The sequence below is a fragment of the Diceros bicornis genome, chromosome 35, assembly GCF_020826845.1.
Source record: "Diceros bicornis minor isolate mBicDic1 chromosome 35, mDicBic1.mat.cur, whole genome shotgun sequence".
Classification (NCBI taxonomy): domain Eukaryota; kingdom Metazoa; phylum Chordata; class Mammalia; order Perissodactyla; family Rhinocerotidae; genus Diceros; species Diceros bicornis.
In genome coordinates, this window is record NC_080774.1 from 14,424,911 (window position 1) to 14,447,331 (window position 22,421).

A 22,421-nucleotide genomic window follows, 5' to 3' on the forward strand; every position below is an offset into this window, starting at 1 on the left:
GGTAACACGCCACACTGGTGGAGAGAGAGACTTTAAGCACATGTTTTACTGAGTGGGGGGCAGTCGCAGCGTATTCATTTGGGGAGGGCGGCACTAAAGGGGGACCAAAGCAATGAAACCCACCTTCTCAGAGTGCCCGTCAGAGGTGAGAGCGCCTGCCTTTTCCCCCATGGTCACGAATGCACCCCCAGGAGGGTGGTGAGAGGTACCTTGAGTAAGTTCCGGAGCTTCGGCCACATAGGTGAGGCGGAACTTGTTCCTCTTCCAGCTGCGGTCATTGCTGATGAGGGAGTTGTTTGCCTTCTCGATGTTGACGTCATCTCCCACGCAGAACACATCACAGGCTGCCTGTGGCACACACACGGCTTTCAGTGACCTCCTTCAGCCAAGAGGGACTCTTCCTAAACTACTCCAAGTCATGGCATGTATCTCTCCATCCATCCACCCATCCATCCATCCATCCATCCACCCATCCATCCATCCATCCACCCATCCACCCATCCATCCATCCATCCACCCATCCACCCATCCATCCATCCATCCATCTATCCACCCACCCATCCATCCATCCACCCATGCAACCATCCTTCCATCCATCCCTCCATCTCTCTACCTACCCTTCCTTCCTTCCTTCCTTCCTTCCATCCCTCCCCCTACCTACTCATCCATCCACCCTTCCTTCCATCCTTCCTTCCATCCTTCCATCCATCCATCCATCCACCCATCCACCCATCCACCTACCTCCCTACCACCTGTTCATCCATCAATCCATCCACAAATCCATGCTATATTTTTTGAGTGTCTTTGATGTGCTGGACATAGCACATTTACTATTGACTTTAGGACCTAACCTCTATTTAATATGTAACTTTTATCATTTATTCCTAAAGCCAATGTGTGTGGAGGCCAAACATTAAACAAGAAAGTAAACATCTTAGCATTTCCTATCCATCTTCCTCTAAAGATTTAAAAAATTATACTAAAAGCAGAATATATTGAATGTTTGGATAGCTGCATATATAAATTTTCTTTTCTTTTCTTTTTTTGACAAGTTCATAAGTTCTCCAACTTTATTGACCCTAAGAATTACTGTTTGGAATTCAGGTTTTTTGAGATAAAAGCCATGGATAGATAATTCAAAAGGTTTTCAAGGGTAGCTTTTACCATTTTTTGGCCTCGTGTTGATTTTCAGACAATCCAAATGTCCATCAACTGATGAATGGATAAACAAAACATAGTATATACATACAATTGAATATTATTTGGCCATAAAAAGTAACGAAGTACTGATATATACTACAATGTGGGTGAACCTTGAAAACATTATGCTAAAGTGAAAAAAGCCAGTTCAGAAGACCACATATTATATGATCCCATTCATACGAAATGTCCAGAATAGGCAAATCTGTAGAGACAGAAAGTAGATTAGTGTTTGCCAGGACTGAGGGTGGGGTGAGAGGATGGGGGGTGATAGCTAAAGGGTACAGTGGCTTGTAACAGGCTCTGTTTCTGGGGTGCTCAAAGTTGGCTTACTGAAGTGAAGAACCATACAATTATCTTGAGGTGTGAAAAAAGCCAAGTTACCTTGACTCTCCTTGTCTAGAAGAATTGTAGGAACAGGCTTATTGACACAGCCTCCCCGCACAGATATCCTCATAGTCAGGGGCCTCAGTTTCCCCTTTTGCTCTCTACCTGCATTTTCTGGCAGGGTGAAAAGTGTCAATTGAGTGACAGGAGGTTGCATAGTCTCCTTTCTCCTGGGGCTGCTGATGAGAATACATTCCGGGGCCGAGGAAGGAACAGGTAAAGGTGGTAGGTCCACATTCATTGCTTTTTTTGTTTTTCCCAGGATGGCCAATTAAATCATGCCCCACGTGCATACAGAAGGCCATTATTCATTTATTCTCCTGTGACCTCATATTTAGAATAGTGCTGTTGGAGAGGATATTCTATCACGACAGAAATGTTCTGTGCTGTCTAATTTATAGTAACTACTAGCTAGTTGTGGCTACTGAGCATATGAAATGTGGCTAGTGCAGCCAAGGAATGGAATTTTTCATTCTAGTTAATTTTTATATAAAACTTAATAAATAATATATTAAATTAATACATAATATATAAATTAACATATTTATATTACCTTTCTCCTTATATATTGTTTTATATATATTGTCTTATATATATATAGAGAGAGAGAGAGAGAGAGAGAATTTATATAACATAAAATACACCATTTAAAAACGTACAATTCAGTGGTTTTTAGTATATTGACAAGGTCGTGCAACCATCATCACTATCCAGTTTCAGAACATTTTCATCGCCCCAAAGAAACTCTGTACCCACTAGCAGTCACTCCCATTTTCCACTCCCCTGAGTCCCTGGCAACCACTAATCTGCTGTCTGTCTCTATGTATTTGCCTATTCTGGACATTTCATATAAATGGAATCATACACTATGTGGTCTTTTGAGTCTGGCTTCTTTCACTTAGCATCATGTCTTCAAGGTTCATCCATGTTGTAGTATGTATCGGTACTTCATTCCTTTTTAACGGCTGAATAATATTACATTGTACAGACACACTACATTTATTGACCCATTAATGATATTTAATGTTAATTAGTTTAAATTTAAATTTAAATAGCCACATGGGGTTAGTGGCTACTGTATCGGTCAGCGAAGATCTAGCACAAGAGGAATAAGCTTGTTGAAGTAGACAAATTGGTGAGATCTAGGTTCCAGGTTGAGGCATGGCCCCCTGGTTTGGTTAACCAACTCTATGTTTTTTGTCTGCTTGTCTGCCAAATGTGAGTGAAGGATGGGTTCCTTCCAGCCCTGAAATTCCAAGACCTTATAATTCTTTATAGATCAACTCCTTACCCATAATGCAGGAGGTTGGATTCTGGGTGAAAAATGCATGTTTTAAGACCACCCAAACTCATCTGAGTTGTTTAAAGCTGTATCCTGGCTGGATGCATGGGGGAAGTACCAGGAATTCTCTCAAGTTTCTTCTATGTCTGATGGTTTAGGTACTCTGTCTTTGGGGGTCATGGGGGGCATGACTTCTCCTCCTGAGTCTCTGAGATCTGGGCAGACGGTTACCTTGAAGACCTTCTTGGCCCAGGTCCTGAAAGCCTCTTCCTGCCCACAGAGCTCGTCCCCCTCCCTCATCTTCAGGATCCTCTCTCCTCCCAGCTCTTCCAGGAGGGTGTCCACGGCGTGTCCAAAGGCGCAGAAGTGAGGGTATGCCCTCGAGCCAAGGCCAAACACTGAGAACCTGCCAAGGAGACAACAGAAGTTCATGCTAGGGGCCTGTGAGGGTGTGGGGGTGTCTGGTGTTATGCATGGAACTATGTCCCCCCAAAATTCATATGTTGAAGCCCCAATCCCCAGTGTGGCTGTATTTAGAGATGGAGCCTTTAAGGTGGCAATTGAAGTTGAAGGAGGTCATAAGGGTGGGGCCCTGATACCGTAGGACTGATGTCCTTATAAGAAGAGTGACAGACACCAGGGACTCTCTCTCTTTCCCTCTCTGCAAGCGCACAGAGGAAAGGCCAGGTGAGGACACATGAGAAGGCAGTCGTCTGCAAGCCAGGAAGAGAGGTCTCACCAGAAACCAATCCTTCTGGCACCTTGATCTTGGACTTCCAGCCTCTAGAACTGTGAGAAATAAATTTCTGTTGTTGAAGCCACTCAGTCTGTGGTATTTTGTTATGGCCGCCTGAGCAGACTAATACATCTGGTAGCTCCAGAGGGTCTGAGGTTAGCCCACGATGGTCAGTCAGTCAACTCCAAGCCATCAGGGGAAGCCGTCTTTAAACCTGGGAGCCCCCGAGGCCTCCTCTCCTTTCCTTCTGGTCTCTGCTAGGTTTTACTGTCCTCAGGAGACAACTCCCCATTGGTCCTAAGGAGGACAAGTTAGGGAGGGCGATGACCTAGAACCATTGGCTGTTCCTTGTGTGTCCCTTCCTAAGCTGAACTCATTGGGGAAATTAGTCTACATTATCAAAAGCCTTGTATTCTACAAGTTTTGTAATTCTACAAAACTAGATTAGTTTTAAGTACAAAGATAATGAAAATGGTAACATAGAGGTCCTCGGGGACCTGTATTAATGAGGAGATGGGGAGGACTTGTCATTAACACATCAAATGTTGGTATGTAAACAGGCTCTTCTAAAAGGGAATGCAAGATTTATAAAGACACTGGCTCCACCCCTTACAAAGTCTGTGAAATTAATTTGCTTCACAAACCCTCTTTGCATAGATACCACCAAGAAAATGTTGGCGGGTGGTGGGGGGTCAAGTTTATAAGATTTTTCTCTGTGTTGAGGTGGGGCTGCTTTGACTGAAGTATGGGAAATGGAGGGCTGTGTCCCAGATGGACCTCTTGCTAGTTCACGGTACTACAGATGTTTTATGATGTCACACTTCTAAGGCTTGGTCCCGGCTGTTGGCTTTGACTTCACTGGAACTGGAATGATGGGTTCATAAGGGCGACAAGAACACCCCACCCCACTTCTTTGCCAGGTTGGAATGTTCTTCTGTGGACTGTCATCTCAGACAAGCCAAGGCGTGGAGCTGCTTAATCTGTTCCACACAGGGTCTGGCTCTGCCCCTGAATCTCTTTTTTAGGATGATGGGGCCAAGATGGTGAAAGATTGAGATGGCGGATGAGGGGAGGAGGTGGGGGAAGTTGGAAAGGGACTCTCCATCACTGGAGAATGAATTTGAGACGGGTCCAGGTGTCTCACAGATCAAATGAAGGTTAACATGGGTCAATGTGCACTCCTTTCAAATCCACATTCATGCTTTCTCAGCTCACTCTCCTCCTTTCCTGCCCTCCTTTCCCTGGGGTTCCAGAGCCTTTCCAAGGAAAGGATGTGGGATTCGGCAGCATTTTCCCATCACTCCTTCACCCATGATCTTCCTGGAGCTGGATACCTCACCTTTCCTCGCAGGTGGTGGCCTGACAGGTAGAGAGAGCTGGTGGTAGGAAGGAGCACTTCTGCCCCAAGCCATCCCCCTCAGCCTTAGCCGAACACCGATTTGGCAGCTCCCAGCACTAGTCAGGCCTTGTGGTTAAGGCCTCGTTCCCCAAACCTCCAATATTTATGTTCACGATGTCCGCCATACTTGAATCCCACCAATACTGTTAATTACTTATTAGTGCTGTTTAACTTGCTTTTAATTTGTACTCACTGGTGCATAGAACCCATTTGTGTTCACTAACAGATGGTTCAGGTGGTTAACTCATTAATATGCTTCCCAATGCACCGGAAGGCCCGCATCACAGTCGCCTCCTAGACGCATGTTTCCATCACAATCTTCACCTCACAATTTCAAAATTCCTAATTTAACCCTCCAAACCAGGAGTTGGCAAACTTATTATTTACTGGGCTTAAATATTTTTTGGCTTGCAGGCCAAGAAGCAAAATCAAAGCTGCTACATAGATATCTACATAACAAGAAAGAAAACATATTTCTGCACTTTTTTTATTGACAAAATTAAAATATCATAATTATTGAGTACAATTTTTTAGTAATATATGTCTACTAATGAGAAGAATGGAATTCTTTTTTGGGGAGGATAACATTTTGCTTAATTGGGGTTCAAAGGTTATGTTTTCTATCATCAAATGAATTGCAAATGTTCATCTGTAAAAACCATTCTTAGCTCACGGGTTGTACAAAAGTATACAGTGGTCAGGCTGGATTTGGCCCATGGCTGTGGTTTGCCAGCCCCTGTTCTAAGCCATGATAGATTTAGTAAGGGAAAAATGGGTCTGACTGTTGTGGGAGATCAAAATTGGCCACCCTGAAATACGTCTCTTTACTGTGATTATTTCCTCTGAGGACATTTGACCCCTCCCCACTAACTGGCTGAAGGAATTTAACTCTGGGTATGGACAGACTGGCAGGGTCCTCACTAAGCCCATTCTTATCAAAGCTCTGTTTACCAAACATTTACATTTGTAAAGGTATCTCCCTCCACGTACTGGGAAGAGGGGAGGATGACCTTATCTCTGCAAACTGTTATCAGGACGCAAGGAGAGGACTTAAATCTACATACCCTTGATTGCTGTGCTTTCTGGTAATCCCCCATAACTGACTTCCCCCACCCCCAACATCCTCCTTTGTCTTTAGCTGAAGATAGTATTTAAAGTGAAAATCTCTGCCATTTTGTTGAGAAACTCAGTTTCCCTGGTTTCTCCCATGTATACATGTTATTAAACTTGGTATTATTTTCTCCTGCTAACCTGTCTTTTAATTATTTGGCCAACCAGAAGAACCTTAAGGGAAAGGGTGGAGGGGGATTCTCTCTCTTCCCCAACACTGTCAAACCACAGAACTGATGTTTCAATGTTGAGCCAAAAGAACTAATGTTAAAACCCATAGAATGGACCAAGGACACGAAGGATAAATCCTAACGTAAACTATGGACTCTGGGTGACAATGACATGTCAGTGTAGGTTCATCAACTGCACAAATGTACCCCTCTGGTGGGGGATGTTGATAGTGGAGGGGGCTGTCTGTGTGTGTGTGGGGAGGGTGGGGGGTATATGGGAAATCTCTGTACTTTCTCCTCAATTTTGCTGTGAACCTAAAACTGCTTTAAAAAAATGTTTATTAGAAAGTATACTGATGGACATAATACTTCAATATATAGGAACCCCGTGATCTGTATCATCTATTAAGCATTGCCCTGAGCAGGTGTGGAGAAGGTTCAGTTGGTGAAAGTCTGAGAGATTTGTGCCCAGGCCTGGACACTCTGCCTACATCAGATTCGTCTTGACCAATGTCTGTGAAACCAAGCGTTTGACGTCTAGTCTTATTTCTCTCCAAATACCCATTAAACTGAATACACAACTGTTGAAATACAAAATATCTGTCCATGTACTACCTAAAATCTCTTGGTATGTGACTACACTTTGGGAAACATGGGGTTAGGCCAGTGTTTCTCAAATTTGACTGCACATTGGAATCAATTGGGGAGATTAAGAAAAAAACCAATGCTTGGGCAATTGCAGCAGAATCTCTGGAGATGGGGCTTGGTTATTAGTATATTGCAAATATTTCCAGGCGATTTTGATGAGCATCCAGGGTTGAGAACCACTGGGTCATGGCAAGGTGTTTCCAGAAGCTTCTATTAAGTGTAAAACATATCACTTGGGAAGGGAAGCTCATTGAGTAATTTCTAGGGATTAACATTCTTCAGCACAAATGATGTGCCGATGATGGGGTGAAACTTGGGTGCTGGGGGCTCTGAGAAAGTGTGTGTAGGAAGAGGAGCCAGGTACAGCCAGGGTGCAGCTGGTTGTTCGAGGGATGAATGGGAATGGATGGGAGACCCCCAACAAAGAGCCCACTTTGCAGCTACGTCCAGTTCCCCAAGATCCTTCATCTTCCCTGATGCCCTGGGTGCCTTGCTTACCTCACATTTGCCAGGGGCCCCGCACTCTCAAAGTTGTCTCTGAGGTCCGGCCCATCACCCGATGATTTGCGGGAGTCGGAATATGAGGAGACACTATTGAATCGGACCTTGTAGCTCCTGCCAAAACGAAAGAGAGTCTGTGAGCTCTGGCTTGGAGCCCCCTCCTGAGGTCAACACCCTGACAGATCTTCAAATTTCCAGTCTAGCACCTTCTCTTGTGTGTTGAGTGAAATCCTATGGCCTCTTCTAGCATGTATCAACTTACCTTACCCACCACAATGATAGCTAGCCACCTGCACTTGGCCCTGCCTGTATTTAAAAGGGTTCTGACCACACTCGACTCAGGAAACTTGAGAACCAGTCAAAATGATTTAATCAGCAAGAAGTCAGGAATAGAACAGAGCACCCCTAACTACCAGACCATGCTTCCTTGCTTCTCAAATGTTAATGTGCACAAGAATCAGCCCCTGATCTCATTAAAATGCAGATTCTCGTTTAGCAGGTCTGGGGCAGGGCGTGAGATTCTGCATTTCTAACAAACTCCCAGAGATGCCAATGTTGCTGGTCCCCAGACCCCACTTTGAGTAGCCAGGAACTAGACTTGTGCTGTCTAGTATGGTAGCCATTGGCTACATGTGGCTATTTAAATTTAAAGCTAAATTAATTCAAATTAAATACAATTAAAAATTCTCTTCCTCACTTGCACTGCCCATATGTCAAGTGCTCAATAGTCATGTGTGGCTAGTGGCTGTCGTATCGGATGGCACAGATACAGAATGTTTACATGACCATAGAAGGTCTTATTGGATGGTGTCAGACAACCCCATTCACCTCTCTCTTTCCATAAAGTTATGGTCCTTAGATGTTTCAAGGGTCTGCGACATTTCACATTTCAAGTAAACATAAAAAACGTTCAGCGCTGACACGTGGCATGAAAAGAGATTGAATTTCTTATTAAATTGTTTTGAAGGGGAAGGAAGATGTCATTGGGGCTCAGACCTCAGCATTAGAGGCTCAGGAGCCTTGAGATTAAAAAAAAAACCCAGTTTACCAGTTTTCCTCTAAAAGTGGTAAGGTTTGTTCTCAGACAAGGGAAAACAAAACGAAAACAAAATCCACAAGACCAAAAAAACCCCCAAAAACCCCAAACCAAAAAGACACCCACCCCTCACTCCCAAACAAAACACAAAAACTCAACACACAAATCTGAGTGTAAAAGACAAAAAAAAGAAATTGCGCATTCTGGCAGCAGGGTTCCTAAGCTGGATGTTCTTCAAAGTTTTCGCTCCAGCATCAGGAAAGTTCTAAATATACGTAAGTGTATTTTCTGCCCTGAAATAGTCTCACATTGAGTCACTTCTCCAAACAAGTCATGCAACATATCAGGGGGTGGCTGTGTTGTTAGTGTGGGAGGGATGGTTGCTGGCTGTGGGATAAAAATACCAGCACATGTATTTGTATGAGGTTTGAGGTTTTCCCAAATGCTTCGTTGTTATCCTTTGATCCTCATAGCAGCTCCCAGAGGTGGTCAGGGCAGAGATAGTTTCTCCCCCTTTGGCAGATGAGAAACACTGAGGCCCAGAGAGGTCAATTGACTTGCTCAAGGTTGCTTCGTGAGTTAGCAGCACGCCTGGATTAGAACTCAGGTCTCTGTGAGACCCGGATGTGGCTTTGGATGCTCGGGCATTGGGCATGCATGCACACATATGCACGCACACGCAAACACAGCGCATACACACGCATGCACACACACGCTCTACCTGTGCTGGCTGTCACGGGCTGCAGCCAGACCATGGAGTTCTGTGTCACCTTGGGGGAGGGGAAGCCCTTTACGGGGAAAGAAACGCAAGGGTCCTGGGTACCTAGAGGGGAGAATGGATGGTGCCCTATCTCTCCCTGAAGGAGGGGTGAGGGGAACGAGCTGGAGGCCACCAGGACGAGGTGGGAAGGAGAGGGGCAGGGAGAGTGAGGTCTAAGATGCTGGCGCTGGCCACAGAACGAGGGCTGCCCACAAGGGACTCGGCTATGGCCCATCCCCTGGATATGGAATGCAAGTGAGTTTGGCAACACGTGCTTGGCTAAAAGAAAACCAAGAGAGACTGTCTGCACAACACAGCTCTAAACACCAGCCAGCTCTGGCACTGGATGCTCAACTTACAACACGGGGATCTGCTCCATGCTGGAGGAGACGCTGCGCTGGCCTCAATGAAAGGCAGCTCAGTGTGCACACGCCATATGTTCCCTCCTTTACGGGAGATTTAAGGGCTTTTCAAGGGTAATTTTGATTACAGGTGTTTGTCATCTTGCAAAATATCTTTAGAACCCAACCCCATGTTAGATGTAATTTCACCACGACCATCTTTGGACTACAGGCGTTTTTGGCCTTATGAGGTCTTTTGGACTCAATTCCACATTAGCTGCAACTCCACTGTAAGCATCAGATGGAAAAGTTCTAGGCAAAGAAGCTCATTTCACTGATTTTGAATGTAGGTTTCCAAAGGGGGGAAGATAATATGAACTGATATGACACAGCGCTCTTCGCTTTTCACAGGACGCTTACATCTATTTTCTAATTTGATTCTTAGAAACTAGAAAGTTCAGGCAGGTCGAATAAGCCCTATTTTTTTTTTTTTTTTTTTTTTTTTTGTGAGGAGATCAGCCCTGAGCTAACATCCGCCAATCCTCCTCTTTTTTTGCTGAGGAAGACGGCCCTGGGCTAACATCGGTGCCTATCTTCCTCCACTTTATATGGGACGCCGCCACAGCATGGCTTACCAAGCAGTACTTCGGTGCGCGCCCGGGATCCGAACCAGCGAACCCCGGGCCGCCACAGCGGAGCGCGCGCACTTAACCGCTTGCGCCACCGGGCCGGCCCACGAATAAGCCCTATTTGATGGAAAAAGAAACTGAGGCACATGGCTGTGAGGTGACCAAACCAAGACCTCCTAGTCATCAAATATCAGCTCCAGTGGGCCACAGACACCCACCAGCTAAAATCAGTCACAGATGGACCTTAGATCACAACCACCACCCAGAACTCAAATGTGAACACCAGGTGCTAAGAGACAATTTTCAGTTACTCCTCTGGGATGCCCTGTGACACTGGAGGGTCATTCACTTACTTCCTTTCCTCATGCACCGAGTTGGGGTGCCTCATTTCCATCAAAGCACAGCCGAATTTCTGGAGGCAAAAGAGATGAGTGGAATGTGAAGCAAGTATTATTAAATCTGGATTAGGGTCGGGCACTGAGGACCTGGGGTCCTAGCTGGCAAAAGAGGAGCCTGATGCCTGTGGGCCAGGATGCCAGAGATGGCCAGGGGCTCGGCTGGGCAGCAATGCTTGAGCTGCAGACACATGTGGAAGGGCCAGCTGTTTAAAGGACTACAGGTGTGGACTCCCCCACCCTCAGCACACAAATCCCCTTGTGGCTTTCTCTCTACAAAAATATTGTCCCCACTTCTCTCATCTGGAGCAAGGGACATCAAGCTCTTGATTGGAGCATCCATTCCAAAGAAGTAGCTCACATGGGTGACAATATTTTCACTAGGGACTGGCTAGTTGGTGGACACCAAAGGACTGAGGACTTGGAATTATCCAGTCTTTGTAGAACCTGGATCCAAATTGAAGTCACTGGCTTTGAGGCTCTGGGAGGATTTGCTACTGAATAGCAGGTATAACTGCTGCGCCTCCTTCCCGCTGATGGAAACACACGCCAGAACAGGTGAAGCTCATCTCACCTCTCCGTTCTCAGGGGGGTCTCCATTGCCAAAGGTGCTGGTAACCACCAGGACCAGAGCTTCGTGTTCCAGGTGCACAATGTCATATTCTTCCATGGACATCACCTAGGTGGGAGAGGGCGAAGGAATGGTGGAAGGAGAGAAAGGAGGGAGGTGACGAGAAAGAACAAAAAGGGATGGGGGAAGGAGAAGGAGAGAGAGAGGAAAAAGATGAGTCATCTTGAGCCATGCCCTTCAGAAGGCGAACCAAATTTCTGGGCGTCACTACTTCAGTGGGTTCAACTGGGTAGAACTAAAAGCTTTTTGTTAGTGTGGGACCTTTCTAGAGTCACTGTGGCTTGAAGGACCATAGAGAATCTGGGGCAATGGTGCAAGGGGTCGGCTGCCAGTAGAGACAGATCTTGATGGAGACCCTTGAGCTTCTTATAATCAACTGATCCTGGAATCTTCTTGACTACATTTAGGCTGGGAATGACCTATCTGCTCAGCCTCCTTTCTAATCCTCCCTCCAGCAGTGTGGAGGACCTGGGCCAAACAAGTCTGAGACACCTGCTTTAGGGAAGAATTGTTGCCCTATACCTTAGCATCATTTGAGCAACATTTCTCAAAGTAGATTCTTAGGAAGCCCAGTCTCCTGAGATGCTCCTTGAAAATAAGTGAGCCGTGAAACATGTTTGTGAAACATTTACATTCTCTCCCCTCATCTTTTGGAGATTATAACACATACTTGCAGATGAAAGGCTCTGAGAAGACCTGCAGCAAAAAAACCCATTAAATTGTATTTAATGCAGAGCTTCCCAAACTGACTCCAGAATTGTTTTTCATAAACTTTCTAACATTTTGCTCTAGAGATGGGGGTTTCATTTTGTGACTCCTGGACTCCTGGAGGGCTCATAGGGAGAGGGGCAACACAGTCCCCTCAAATTTATGCAAATGTGTGGGTGCATGCTGACCGGCATCTCTGAATGTGCTTTCATCCATTCTCAAAGGGTTCCTCTCTGTTGACTTCCCTCTCTCCCCTTCCTGACTTTATTTACCAGGAGGGGCCAGAGACCTGGCGCTGCCCCCACCCACCTTGGCATCAAAGGCGTGTTTGAAGATCTCACACAAGGTTTTGGCGTAGGCTTGTGATTTGCCCGTCTCTGTGGCATAAAGGATGGTCGCCTTGACCCTCTTGGCCATTGCCTGCCCCATCAGCTTGGCCGAGAACTTGACGGCTCTGGGGGGAGAGGATGGAGAGGAAAGTGGGAAATGCCAGGCTGGGACTTTGGGGAAGAGCCACGATCCATGGCATATAATAGGAGAGAACTTACCCTCCGGATCTTTGACGGCTGCAGAGACACTCGAAGCCTGAGTTTAGGCACCATGTTGACCCCATTATTAAATCCCTCCGGAGCAATTAGTCATGAGCTAAAAGGGCTGCTTAGTTTTGTTAGTTTGTTACTTGATTGATTGAGTCCAGTGTTGAGACCTTGGTTTGCCAAGCATTGCCCCCAAGATGATCATTCATTCATTCACTCATTCACTCATTCATCAAATGTTTGTTGAGTGTTTAACTCTGTGCCAGGCATTGTTATAGGAGCTGAAGAACACAGATAACATAGCTATGGATAAGCAGCTGCCATGGGGCTTACATTCATGTGTGTGTGTGTGTGTGTGTGAGACAGAGAGAGAGAGAGAGAGAGGGAGAGAGAGAGGGAGAGAGAGCGAACCACTAATAAATCACCAGGCATTGAGTTAAAAGGAATTTTAGAGGTTTACGGATCCACAAAGGAAGGACTAGGGCTGGTTTAGGCAGCCACACATATCCAGGATCTTGCACAGAACTTGACACCCAATAGGCACTAAATACTTATCTATCAAAGGAAAGAATGAATTTTAAAGATGTGCTGCACCGAAGCCTTGGGTAGTTTAAATGTCAAGTCTAGGCTCTTTCTAGTTGACTGGAGAATTCAGAACCAGTGTTCTGTCCTCCCCGTCTGTAAGGGCGTGGGGGCGGCAGACAGGCCAGAGGCTCAGGAATGCCTGGGCTCACCTTCCGTGCAAGCATGCCTGTTCTAACCAGGAACCTCGGTGTAGAAGAATTGCTAATTACCTCCACCTGGGGATTATTGGTGGTAAATTCATCATTTTTTAGAATTAGGGAAACCACCCACGCTGCAGGAGCACTCTAGCTAAGAGGAGAAACATAAAAGAATAAAAGGTGCCTGGAGGGTTCCCTTTGAATGATCAGAGCAGAAAAAGGCATCTATAATTAACTCCCATTGTTTCTACCCCAAACTTAATAGTGCAATTAACGTTTTAGATTTCTCCCTCCCTTCTTCCCTCGGAGACAGTTGAACTGAACTGAAGCCAAAGGCTGCCCTCCCTGAGAATATTTGTGATTCTCTCGTTAGGGAAAGAATGGCTGCTGATGTGTTCTTACTTGGCTGGAAGATGAGGTTAGGTGGCAGGAGAGAGAGGACGGGGAGAGAGGGAGAGAGGTGCATGGGCCATATTAACGGAGCCAGGACCTAGGTTTGAGTCCCTGCAAGACCCACCAGTGTCTTGTTTCAGGGATCCATGGCATGGAGGGCACCTTTTGCACAACTAGGTACCACACGTAGAGAGTTCTGGATGCAAGAGGGCTGAGGAAAGAGAATAAGGAGTTTGGTGCGTACCTAGCTCCTCTGCCAGAAAGCTCCAAACAGGGGGTCTGTGCTGAATGGATCAGCGGAGTTCTCTTTCTTTAGGAGGAGGTTGGCATCCCCATTGGATCATCTCAGTTGGTCTCATCCCACTTGTCAGCTGGTCCCTTGGCTGTCCATGTGTTCTTCAGGTCAATTACTCTTCAGTGGCCTTGGTCCATGACCCCCTTCCCTCCTTTCTTTGCTCAGTTAAGCCTTATTCATCTCATTCTTCAGCTCAGTTGTCATCTCCCGAAGGAAGCCCTCTCTGCCCTCTCAAACTTGGTTAAGCCTATTTTATGGCACCATGAATCATTCCCCAATGGCACTCGCAACATTTACTGCATTTGTGTGATTCTTCGACAAATGAATGGCTGTCAGCTTCATGAGGGCAGGGACCACATTTATCTGGCTCATCGTGGCATCCCTGGAGCCTAGCACAGTGCCTGGCACAGAGTACGCACTCAGTATTCATTTGTTGGCTGAATGAATCAATGAATGAGTGAGTGAGTGAAATCAGAGGTCAGCCCTGGACGGGAGCCCTCTCTAGGCAGTGGTGTGCGGGAGCCGGCTCATCCCAGCTCCTCCCTACTCTGGGTTCAGTGACTTCTTGTTGGTATCTTGAAATTGGCCAGAGTGGGAGTATCTACACCACGGAAATTGGCAAACATTACAAATCTATTATTATTATTATTACTACTATGACCATTATTATTACCAGGAGAGCTGGTTTACTAACACACCACTGCCTCCAGGACAAGAATTTAGGAAAATGGGGCAAGGAAAGTGAGGTTGGGAAGGAGAAGAGTTGTGGCAACATTCACATCCCAGACTCTGAGGCAAAGAAGGCACAAGGGGGTCGGAGAAAATGCAGAAATCATATCACACAAGAGGTCAGAGGCACAAGCATGTGCGCAGCCTCCTTTCTGGGGGCTCTCGGAGTTTTGGGGCACGTCCATTCCCCTCCCCTGACCTATTCCGGGAGACTTACTCTGCTAGCTTCTTGAAGCCGATGGCCCGCCGCTTTGTGGGGGTCCCGTTGGTGCCTTTCCAGACGTGGGTGTTCCAAGGGTCAGGCTGGGAAGAGAGGACTATGGTCAGCAGTGGGCGAATGTGGCTCCTCTTGGGAGAGGCTCAGGACTTCCTGGGGGCTTGTGGCTGCCCAGCCATGCCCAGTCCTCAGCCCCTGAAGGGAGTGATTCTGCTGGTGGTGACCACAAGGGTCCTTGCACAGAGTGGCTGGTCCAGCCTCCCTGCATTGTCCTGCTAGACCTTCCCACTCACCCTCAGTCCCTCTCAAACACTCTCCTGTGACCCCAGACTACTCATTTCATCTCCACTAGTCTTTCAGCTAGAGCTGCGCTGTCCAATATGGCAGCCACTAGCCACGTTGGCTTTTGAGCACTTGGTCCAAAGCACTGGTCTGAACTGAGACCAGTTCATGCTCTAAGCATGACACACACGTGGGATCTTGAAGAGTTAGCCCAAAAGGGAGCAGGGAGGGGGCAGCACCTGGTATTCGAAGGAGGGGGTGAGCCGGTAGTTGAGCATCTCCTGGTGGAAGACAGGGGTGATGCTGCCAGACATGGGGGGCACAATCCACACCCAGTCGGCGGGGCAGCCCCCCCGGCAGCGGTACTCATTCTCCATGTGCTTAATGAAGGACTCAGTGGCAGAGTGGTGGTCAACGATGGTCACTTTGTCACTCTGTAGGAGGAGAGGGGACAAGGAGTGAGGAGGTAAGAGAAGCTGGGGTATTTCGGGAATCCCTCCCCCATAGAGCAGCATTTCCCACAGGGTGGTCCTGGCGCTGATTTTAGGCAGTACAAAGTGATCCTCCACATTGCTTTTTCAATCCTGATTATACCCAGGAGAAAGTCTGTTTGGTGCTAATGCATCTTTAACGCCTCTTTTGCCAATCTTCCTCTTTCCTCCTCCTTACCCCCTTTTTTTTAGTAAGAGAGAGGAAGCTCTCTCTTATCTAGCTTGAATTTAACGACCTTGTTTTGTTTTTCTTGTGTTATATATTTATTTACATTTACAATTCTCTTCCTATTGTGGCAGCTGATATTGGCTCTCTACTTATGGTAGTGATACAACATCCTCTTAAAATAGAAATTTTTAAGTCATAGGATGAGTTTATTAAAATGAAAACGAGTAAAACCCAGCAGAGACGGGTGGACTGAATGTCTGCATACCCGACCCTGGGGCCCCCTGTGATTGGCTGGTTTGGATTCATACCTTATTCAAGCAGTGCTGTCCCTCTCTGCCCACAAAGCCTTGCCTCCTTCCTGCCCTTTTCTTCTTCAGTCACTCATCTCCCTCTCATCTCTGCTGTCCCTGGCTCGCCGGTCTTCATACCAGTCTACCAGTCCACCAAACCACGCTCCAACATTTCAACAACTCCTGAAACCTCTCTCCTTCATGGTTGAGAGAGAAGGGAGGGCGCTTCCTTCCCCCTCGCCCCATCTCAACTTGTCTCTTCTCTGGGATATTCCTCAGTGTACCTGTTCTCCCTACTCCTGACGTGGGAACTATAGTCTATATTCACTTCTACCCATGACTTGCTATGGTCACTCTACTGTCTGTATGTGCCTTCCATGTATGTCTACGAGGGTCTAGCTCCCCAGACTGTCAGCCCCCAGAGCACAGAGCTGGTCTCTATTATAGAAAGGGACCTCTATTCCATAAGTCACCTGGTTTGCCCAGAAGAATCCCAGCTTATGACCGTTGTCCTGGCACAATTAGTGGTGTCCCTTTTTTGCTCTCAAAGGTGTCATGGTTTAGATGATACATTTTCCAGTCATCCTACTATAATACCATTTACCACGGAGCCACATGCACTGAGGAGCCTATATGCTTCTGAGAACAATGATGAGTATTTGTCTCTGTTATGCGATTGTCTGAATCCCCAAGAGGTGGCAAGACACAGAGGATGCCCGCCATCTCAATTCTAAAAAATCATAAGCAGCAGGTCACAAACTCCCCTATCTATTCATCTCTTCCTCAAATGGTCCCCACCCAAGATCCACAGTGGAGAGGAAGGCACGCATGATGGGAAGGAGACCTGGCTGGGCGACAGATCCCTCCTGGTAGCTAGGTCTCCTGACCTTCTGCTCCAAGGCTCTGAAAGGTTTTAGTTGCCCTTTGAGGGCTGACAACTGGGATGCATGGCCTGGCGCTACCTGAAAGCTGTAGAGAACAGCGATGTTGATCTCCACCAGCGCCTGGTCCTTCCACAGGGAGGACGTCTTCCTCAGGTCCAAGTTCATCTTCTTGGCCACTTCCTGAAAGGGGAAGGACACACAGACTCACAGGCTGGGGCGCCTCTGGATTTCAGACTAAAGAGGGATGGCGCCAGCTCGTGTCACTAATGAATTTATTAAGCAATTAACCCATTGGCAGACTGATTCACTCACTCACTCAAAAGATTTTTTATTGAGATTCTACTGGTAGCAGGAAACTAGAGAGACGTGGTTGGCCCTTTTATTATTGAGTTTACCTTCTAGTGGGGGAGAGAGATGGTTAATATTGTGATGAGTGTAATTCCTAGGAAGAAAATAAGTCAAGGAAATGGGATGAAGAGGGATATGGGGGCAGGACTAATTGGGCCAGGATAGTCAAAGAAGGCCCCTTGCGGAGGTAGATACCAGGTGAGGCCAAAATGATGAGAAGTAAGACACCTGCAGATCATGGGAGGGAAGGTTCTAGGCAGAAAGAACAGCACGTGCAAAGACCCTGAGGTGGGATCAGGCTTGCGCCGTCTGAGATACAGAAGGAAGGCCAGTGTATCTGGAGGATAGCAAGCCAGGGGGAAGTGACAGGAGAGAGAGGGGCAGGACTGGATCATGCAGGATCTTGAAGGATGTGCCAGGAGTCAGGATTTTATTCCATATGTGATGGGGTGTCTTTGGAGGGTTTTAAGCAGAGGTGTGGGTCTGGGAGTGACATCATCTGCTTTCTAGCAGGAAAAGCTCCCCACTCATCCTGCTCCACCTGGAGTGGCCACTCTTTGGAATCTAGATCCTGGGTGGTTTGAGCTCATGGGGACACCTGCTTGACTCCATCTGGCGGAGAGGAAACTGAGGCTCAGAGAGGTGCAGGGACTTGCTCAGTGTCCGCAGAGCCAGCTGCCCTTGGAGCTGGAGCCTAGGCAGAGGCATAATGTCCAAGACCCAGGAGCGGCTCCCCAGCCAGCCGACTCCTTTCGCAAAACTGCCTGGAAAAAACAACCCCTGATGTTTACGTTACAGCTCAAGCAGAAGCAGGAGCTGCTGTCAGGAGTGGGGAAGACCCAGTAGAAAATTCATTAATTAGAGCCTCGCTTTTCCCTTCCTCTGTCAATTCTAGTCACTGTGGAAACCCAGGTCTCATTACAGGGCGAGAATGCGACAATGTCTCAGATTTGGGGAGATCGCTTCCCAGCCCCAGCTGTCAACATTTGCACATGATGGCAGCTGGCATTGGAGGACTGGGGTGGGAGGGAGGCTCATTTAAGTTACCCAGTGACTAGTCTTTGCAATCGAAATGTAAGCAGAGATCATGAAAGCAGACCTATTAATTCACTCTTTGAGCCTGAAACATTAGGTTCTGCTTGGGGGTCTGTTAGCAGAGACACATAATGCAGAAAATAAGAAATTTGCTGTTTTACATAAATATATATAAAACCTGAGTTACTTTATGAGAGAGAAAAGTGTGTATAGTCAGACATGCTGCTATTGTTACTTCTACAGCATTATTTTGGTTAAAAGAATAGAAACTAGTTGCAGGAGAAAAAAGACTACATGACTTAAAAATATCCCCAAATGTGACTTGAGCCAGATCGATGGAAATTGCCTGAAATGTCTTTTCCTTTCCTGCCAGAAGTTTGTACAGATCAGTGGCTGCCCTGTAGAATCTTCTGGGGAGCTTTGAAAAATGCTGATGCCCAGGCCCTGCCCTAGACCAAGTATATCTGAATCCTGGGGAGTGGAATCCAGGCATAATAAAGCCCCCTAGATAATTCTATCTAATGTGTGGCAAGGCTGAGGACCCCTGGCTTCTGTTTTCCAGGCTAACACCCATGGATGTTTTTTTAATTGAGATGTAACTGACATATAACATTGTGTAAATTTAAGGCATACAAGTTTAAGGGGTTGGTTTGATACGTTTATGTATTGCAATACGATTACCACCATAATATTAGTTAACGTCTCTATCATGTCGCATACTTATCATTTCTTTTTTGTGGTGAGAACAATTAAGATCCAGTCTCTTAGCAACTTGGAAGTTTATAACACAGTATTGTTGATTATAATCTCTACGCCATGCATTACATCTCCAGAACTTATTTATCTTTTGGTTGCAAGTTTGTACCCTTAAACATCTCGTCCCTAATTCCTCCACTCCTGCCACTGGTAGCCAGCATTCCACTCTCTGTTTTTATGAGATTGGCTTTTTTTAGATTACACATATGAACGAGATCATACAGTATTTGTCTTTCTCTGTCTGACTTATCTCATTTAGCACAATGCCCTCAAGGTCCATCCATGTGAACATCCATGGATTTTAACAACTGACACCTAATGCTGGGTTCTCGTTCTAATCTTGGCTCTGTGCCTTATTACTGGGTGACAGCACTTAACTTCTCTGTTCCTCGGTACCCTCTTTGAAATAAGGCGAATCACAGCCTACTGTTGTAGGAACAACATTTGCTGACAAAACCACAGCAATCCTGATGCTTTCACCAAAGCTGAGCTCCAGGGAGCACTCTGCCCCAGCCCTCTTCAGGACATGAGGATGACTCAGCCAGGGAGGGAATCAGATCCTCCACCAAGAAATGTATATGGTGGGGAACCACTGCCAACCCTCCTCCCTTGTTTTCCAGAAAAGAGACAAAAATGTCCCAAGTTCATGGGTCATTCTCAAACTCCTCTAACAAGGTTTGATGCTGAGAGGCAGTGTAGCAGAGTGGTTATGAACTTGGACCATAAAGCCAGACTGGGTTCGCATCCCAGTTCTGCTACTGCCTAGCTGTGCGACCCTGGACTCATCACTTTATCCTTCCAAAAGGCCTGTTTCCTCATCTGTGAAGGGGGGTTATCACACCCAAATGTTGTGGTGAGGATGAAACGAGCACATAACACATGCAAAGTACTTTGCACAGTGCCTAGCACAGCACATGCGCTATTAACGCCACAGATGCCTCTGGAACCGCCAGGGGCTTCGCCAGGATGGCAGGTTCCGTTTTAACCCCTTCCAGTTTCCAAGCTCCAGAGCTCGGCTGTGGGGAAGGACCGCTGAGCCCACCCCCTCTGCCTGTGCTTTCCCATCATGTGACCAGGGAGGGACCTCACCTCCAGAATGTTGTATCTCGAGTTGTCACAGTAGTCACGGACGCCAATCTCCGTGCCCATGTACCAGCCACTGAAGGGACAGGCAGTGAACTCCAGGCCGCCAATCTCCAGGAGCATGTTGGACACAGCGGGCAGGCCGTACCACTTCAGTCCCAGGTCCTTGAACCACTCAAACCTGTGGAGAGCAACACAGCCCAGCTCGCCAGGGGGCAGGAGCCTCCTAGGCAGGCCCGTGGGCGGGATCTCCTTAGTCTGGGGACGCTGAAACGCCAGCGACTGACTGCGACTTACCGTGTCAGAACCTGATTCCTGGGCTCCGCTTATAACCTGTGGAATGGCAGGTTCCACAGCTGGGGCCTGAGAATATGCATTTTTAACACATTTCCCAGGTGATCTGGATGGACACCCAGGCCCGGGAATCACTGCCTTGGCTGCTGTTTATCTCCCAAATCCAGTCTGAAAGGTAGTCCAGGAGAAAGTGAGTTTCACTGAGTTCCTTCCTGCCTCAGGGCCTTTGCACGGCAGTTCCTTTCTTTTGGGATCTTTTCCCTTCCTTCTGTGCCTGTCCAGCTCTTAGCCACACTTTAGTTCTCAGCTAAAATGCTGCTTACTCTGGGAAGCCTTCCCTGATGCCCAGTCTGGGTGGGGTCAGGTGACCTCATGCCTGCAGCACGATAACATTTCTTTCGCAGGACTTCACTGGAATTAAGTGGTTATTTGGGTAATTGTACGTGTAAGATCTTCTCCTCTGTGAGATGGAAAGCACCATACAGGCAGGGACCAAATCAGCCCCTAAAGCTAGCACAATGCCCGGTCCAGAGTGGGAATAATCAACTGTGTTGAATGAGCAAATGAATGAATGAATGAATGTAGGCCAAGTGTCATCACGGAGACTGGGTGAGTTCCCAGATATCAGGCAGAAGGAGCCTCGGGACACTGGCTCCGTGTCCAGGACTAGGACTAAGGCACTAACTAGCCTTGGATGCAAAATTTAAGGGGGCATCAATGAACCCAGTCATCAAGATCAATACTATTATTTATTTACTTACCAATATTCTAAATTAATTCAACGTTTAAAAAACATCAAAATTGATGCAAAAAAAAAATCCATGCTGAACAAATTATCAAAACTGTAAATAAAGACAGGATCCCACCTTGGACTTGCATGATTCACCTTCATCTCAACCCTGAGCTGGATCCTGTCTTTATTTTAAATTTTGAAATACCGTGCATCATGAATTAAAAAAAATAATAATTTTGGTTTAAAAAAATTGCATTAAAATATTATTTATTTTGATTATTGAGTTTTCTGGTGCCCCGTCAATTTTGCCCCCAGGGCCAGTGTCTCTCTGTGGATTTCCTTCACTCTCAAAGTGCAAATTCTGCTGTGCTGCCAGCCATCCTGGCTCCAAATTCCTCTTGGACTCGGCCCACGCCAGGTCACGCAGAGTTTTAAAGGGCTCCCCCCCTTTAAAATTTGTGCACACAACAGGACAGTGGGTGCTTCTGCTCTCCCAGCCCAGGCTGGAAAAAGGGCAGGTCCGCGTTGATTGCTTAGGAGTGGGGTGAGGAGGGAGATTACGATTCAGAGAACATGGCGGGCCCCGGACTGGTCAAGGAGGAATTACTGATTCTCGAGGGAGCCCGGTCTGCCCAGGCCCCTGGTGAGGATAGGAATCAAGACCCCCTTTCAGCCTCTGTCTGGGCTGGAGAGAGAGCCAGGGGATACAGGAACGGGCAGAGGGGCACTGGGCAGTCCACCCACCTTCCCCCACCCCACGCCAGTCCCTCTTACTTGGGGTGCCTGATGGGCACTTCCAGCACCAGCTCTGGAGGGATCTGGAAGAGCTCAGGGTCATTGCCATTGGCCTGGAGCAGGAGTGGTAGGACATCGAAGCGGCCTCTCGGGGGTTTCCAGCCCTGTTGTGTGCAGATCTGCAACCAGACCCACCAAGTCATGCCAAGGTGCCCTAGACCCTCCAGATACGACCACAGTAGGGGGCAGGGCAGGGATCCCAGCATGAGCTGCCAGCAGCCCTTCCTCTGGAGGCTCTGGGCCAGGCCACCTCCTCCAGGAAGTCCTCCCTGCCATCACACGTGTCTGGTATAACTTCTCATGGTCCCACAGACAGAGGGCAGACCTGTCCTCCTGCACCACACTCTGTTATGTTTACCAGGTCTTCCCTGCCCACTGGGGACTCCGGGGGGCTAGGGCTGAAACTGGTTGTTGCACCTACAGCACCCTCGAGCAC

General features: G+C 47.2%; 1 protein-coding gene across 1 annotated transcript in view; it reads right to left on the reverse strand.

The window, feature by feature from the left end:
- The window catches only part of NOS1 (nitric oxide synthase 1), a 105,800-nt gene that overhangs the window by 22,357 nt on the left and 61,022 nt on the right, over positions 1-22,421 (reverse strand). Inside the window, exons 9-19 of the mRNA XM_058531515.1 lie at positions 21,965-22,104; positions 20,170-20,344; positions 17,020-17,121; positions 15,347-15,541; positions 14,826-14,911; positions 12,243-12,387; positions 11,169-11,273; positions 10,553-10,611; positions 7,431-7,547; positions 3,101-3,275; positions 210-348 (exon numbers count right to left, since the gene is read on the reverse strand). Of these exons, the coding sequence (XP_058387498.1) occupies positions 210-348; positions 3,101-3,275; positions 7,431-7,547; positions 10,553-10,611; positions 11,169-11,273; positions 12,243-12,387; positions 14,826-14,911; positions 15,347-15,541; positions 17,020-17,121; positions 20,170-20,344; positions 21,965-22,104 (1,438 nt within the window). The remainder of the gene's footprint in view (positions 1-209; positions 349-3,100; positions 3,276-7,430; positions 7,548-10,552; positions 10,612-11,168; positions 11,274-12,242; positions 12,388-14,825; positions 14,912-15,346; positions 15,542-17,019; positions 17,122-20,169; positions 20,345-21,964; positions 22,105-22,421) is intronic.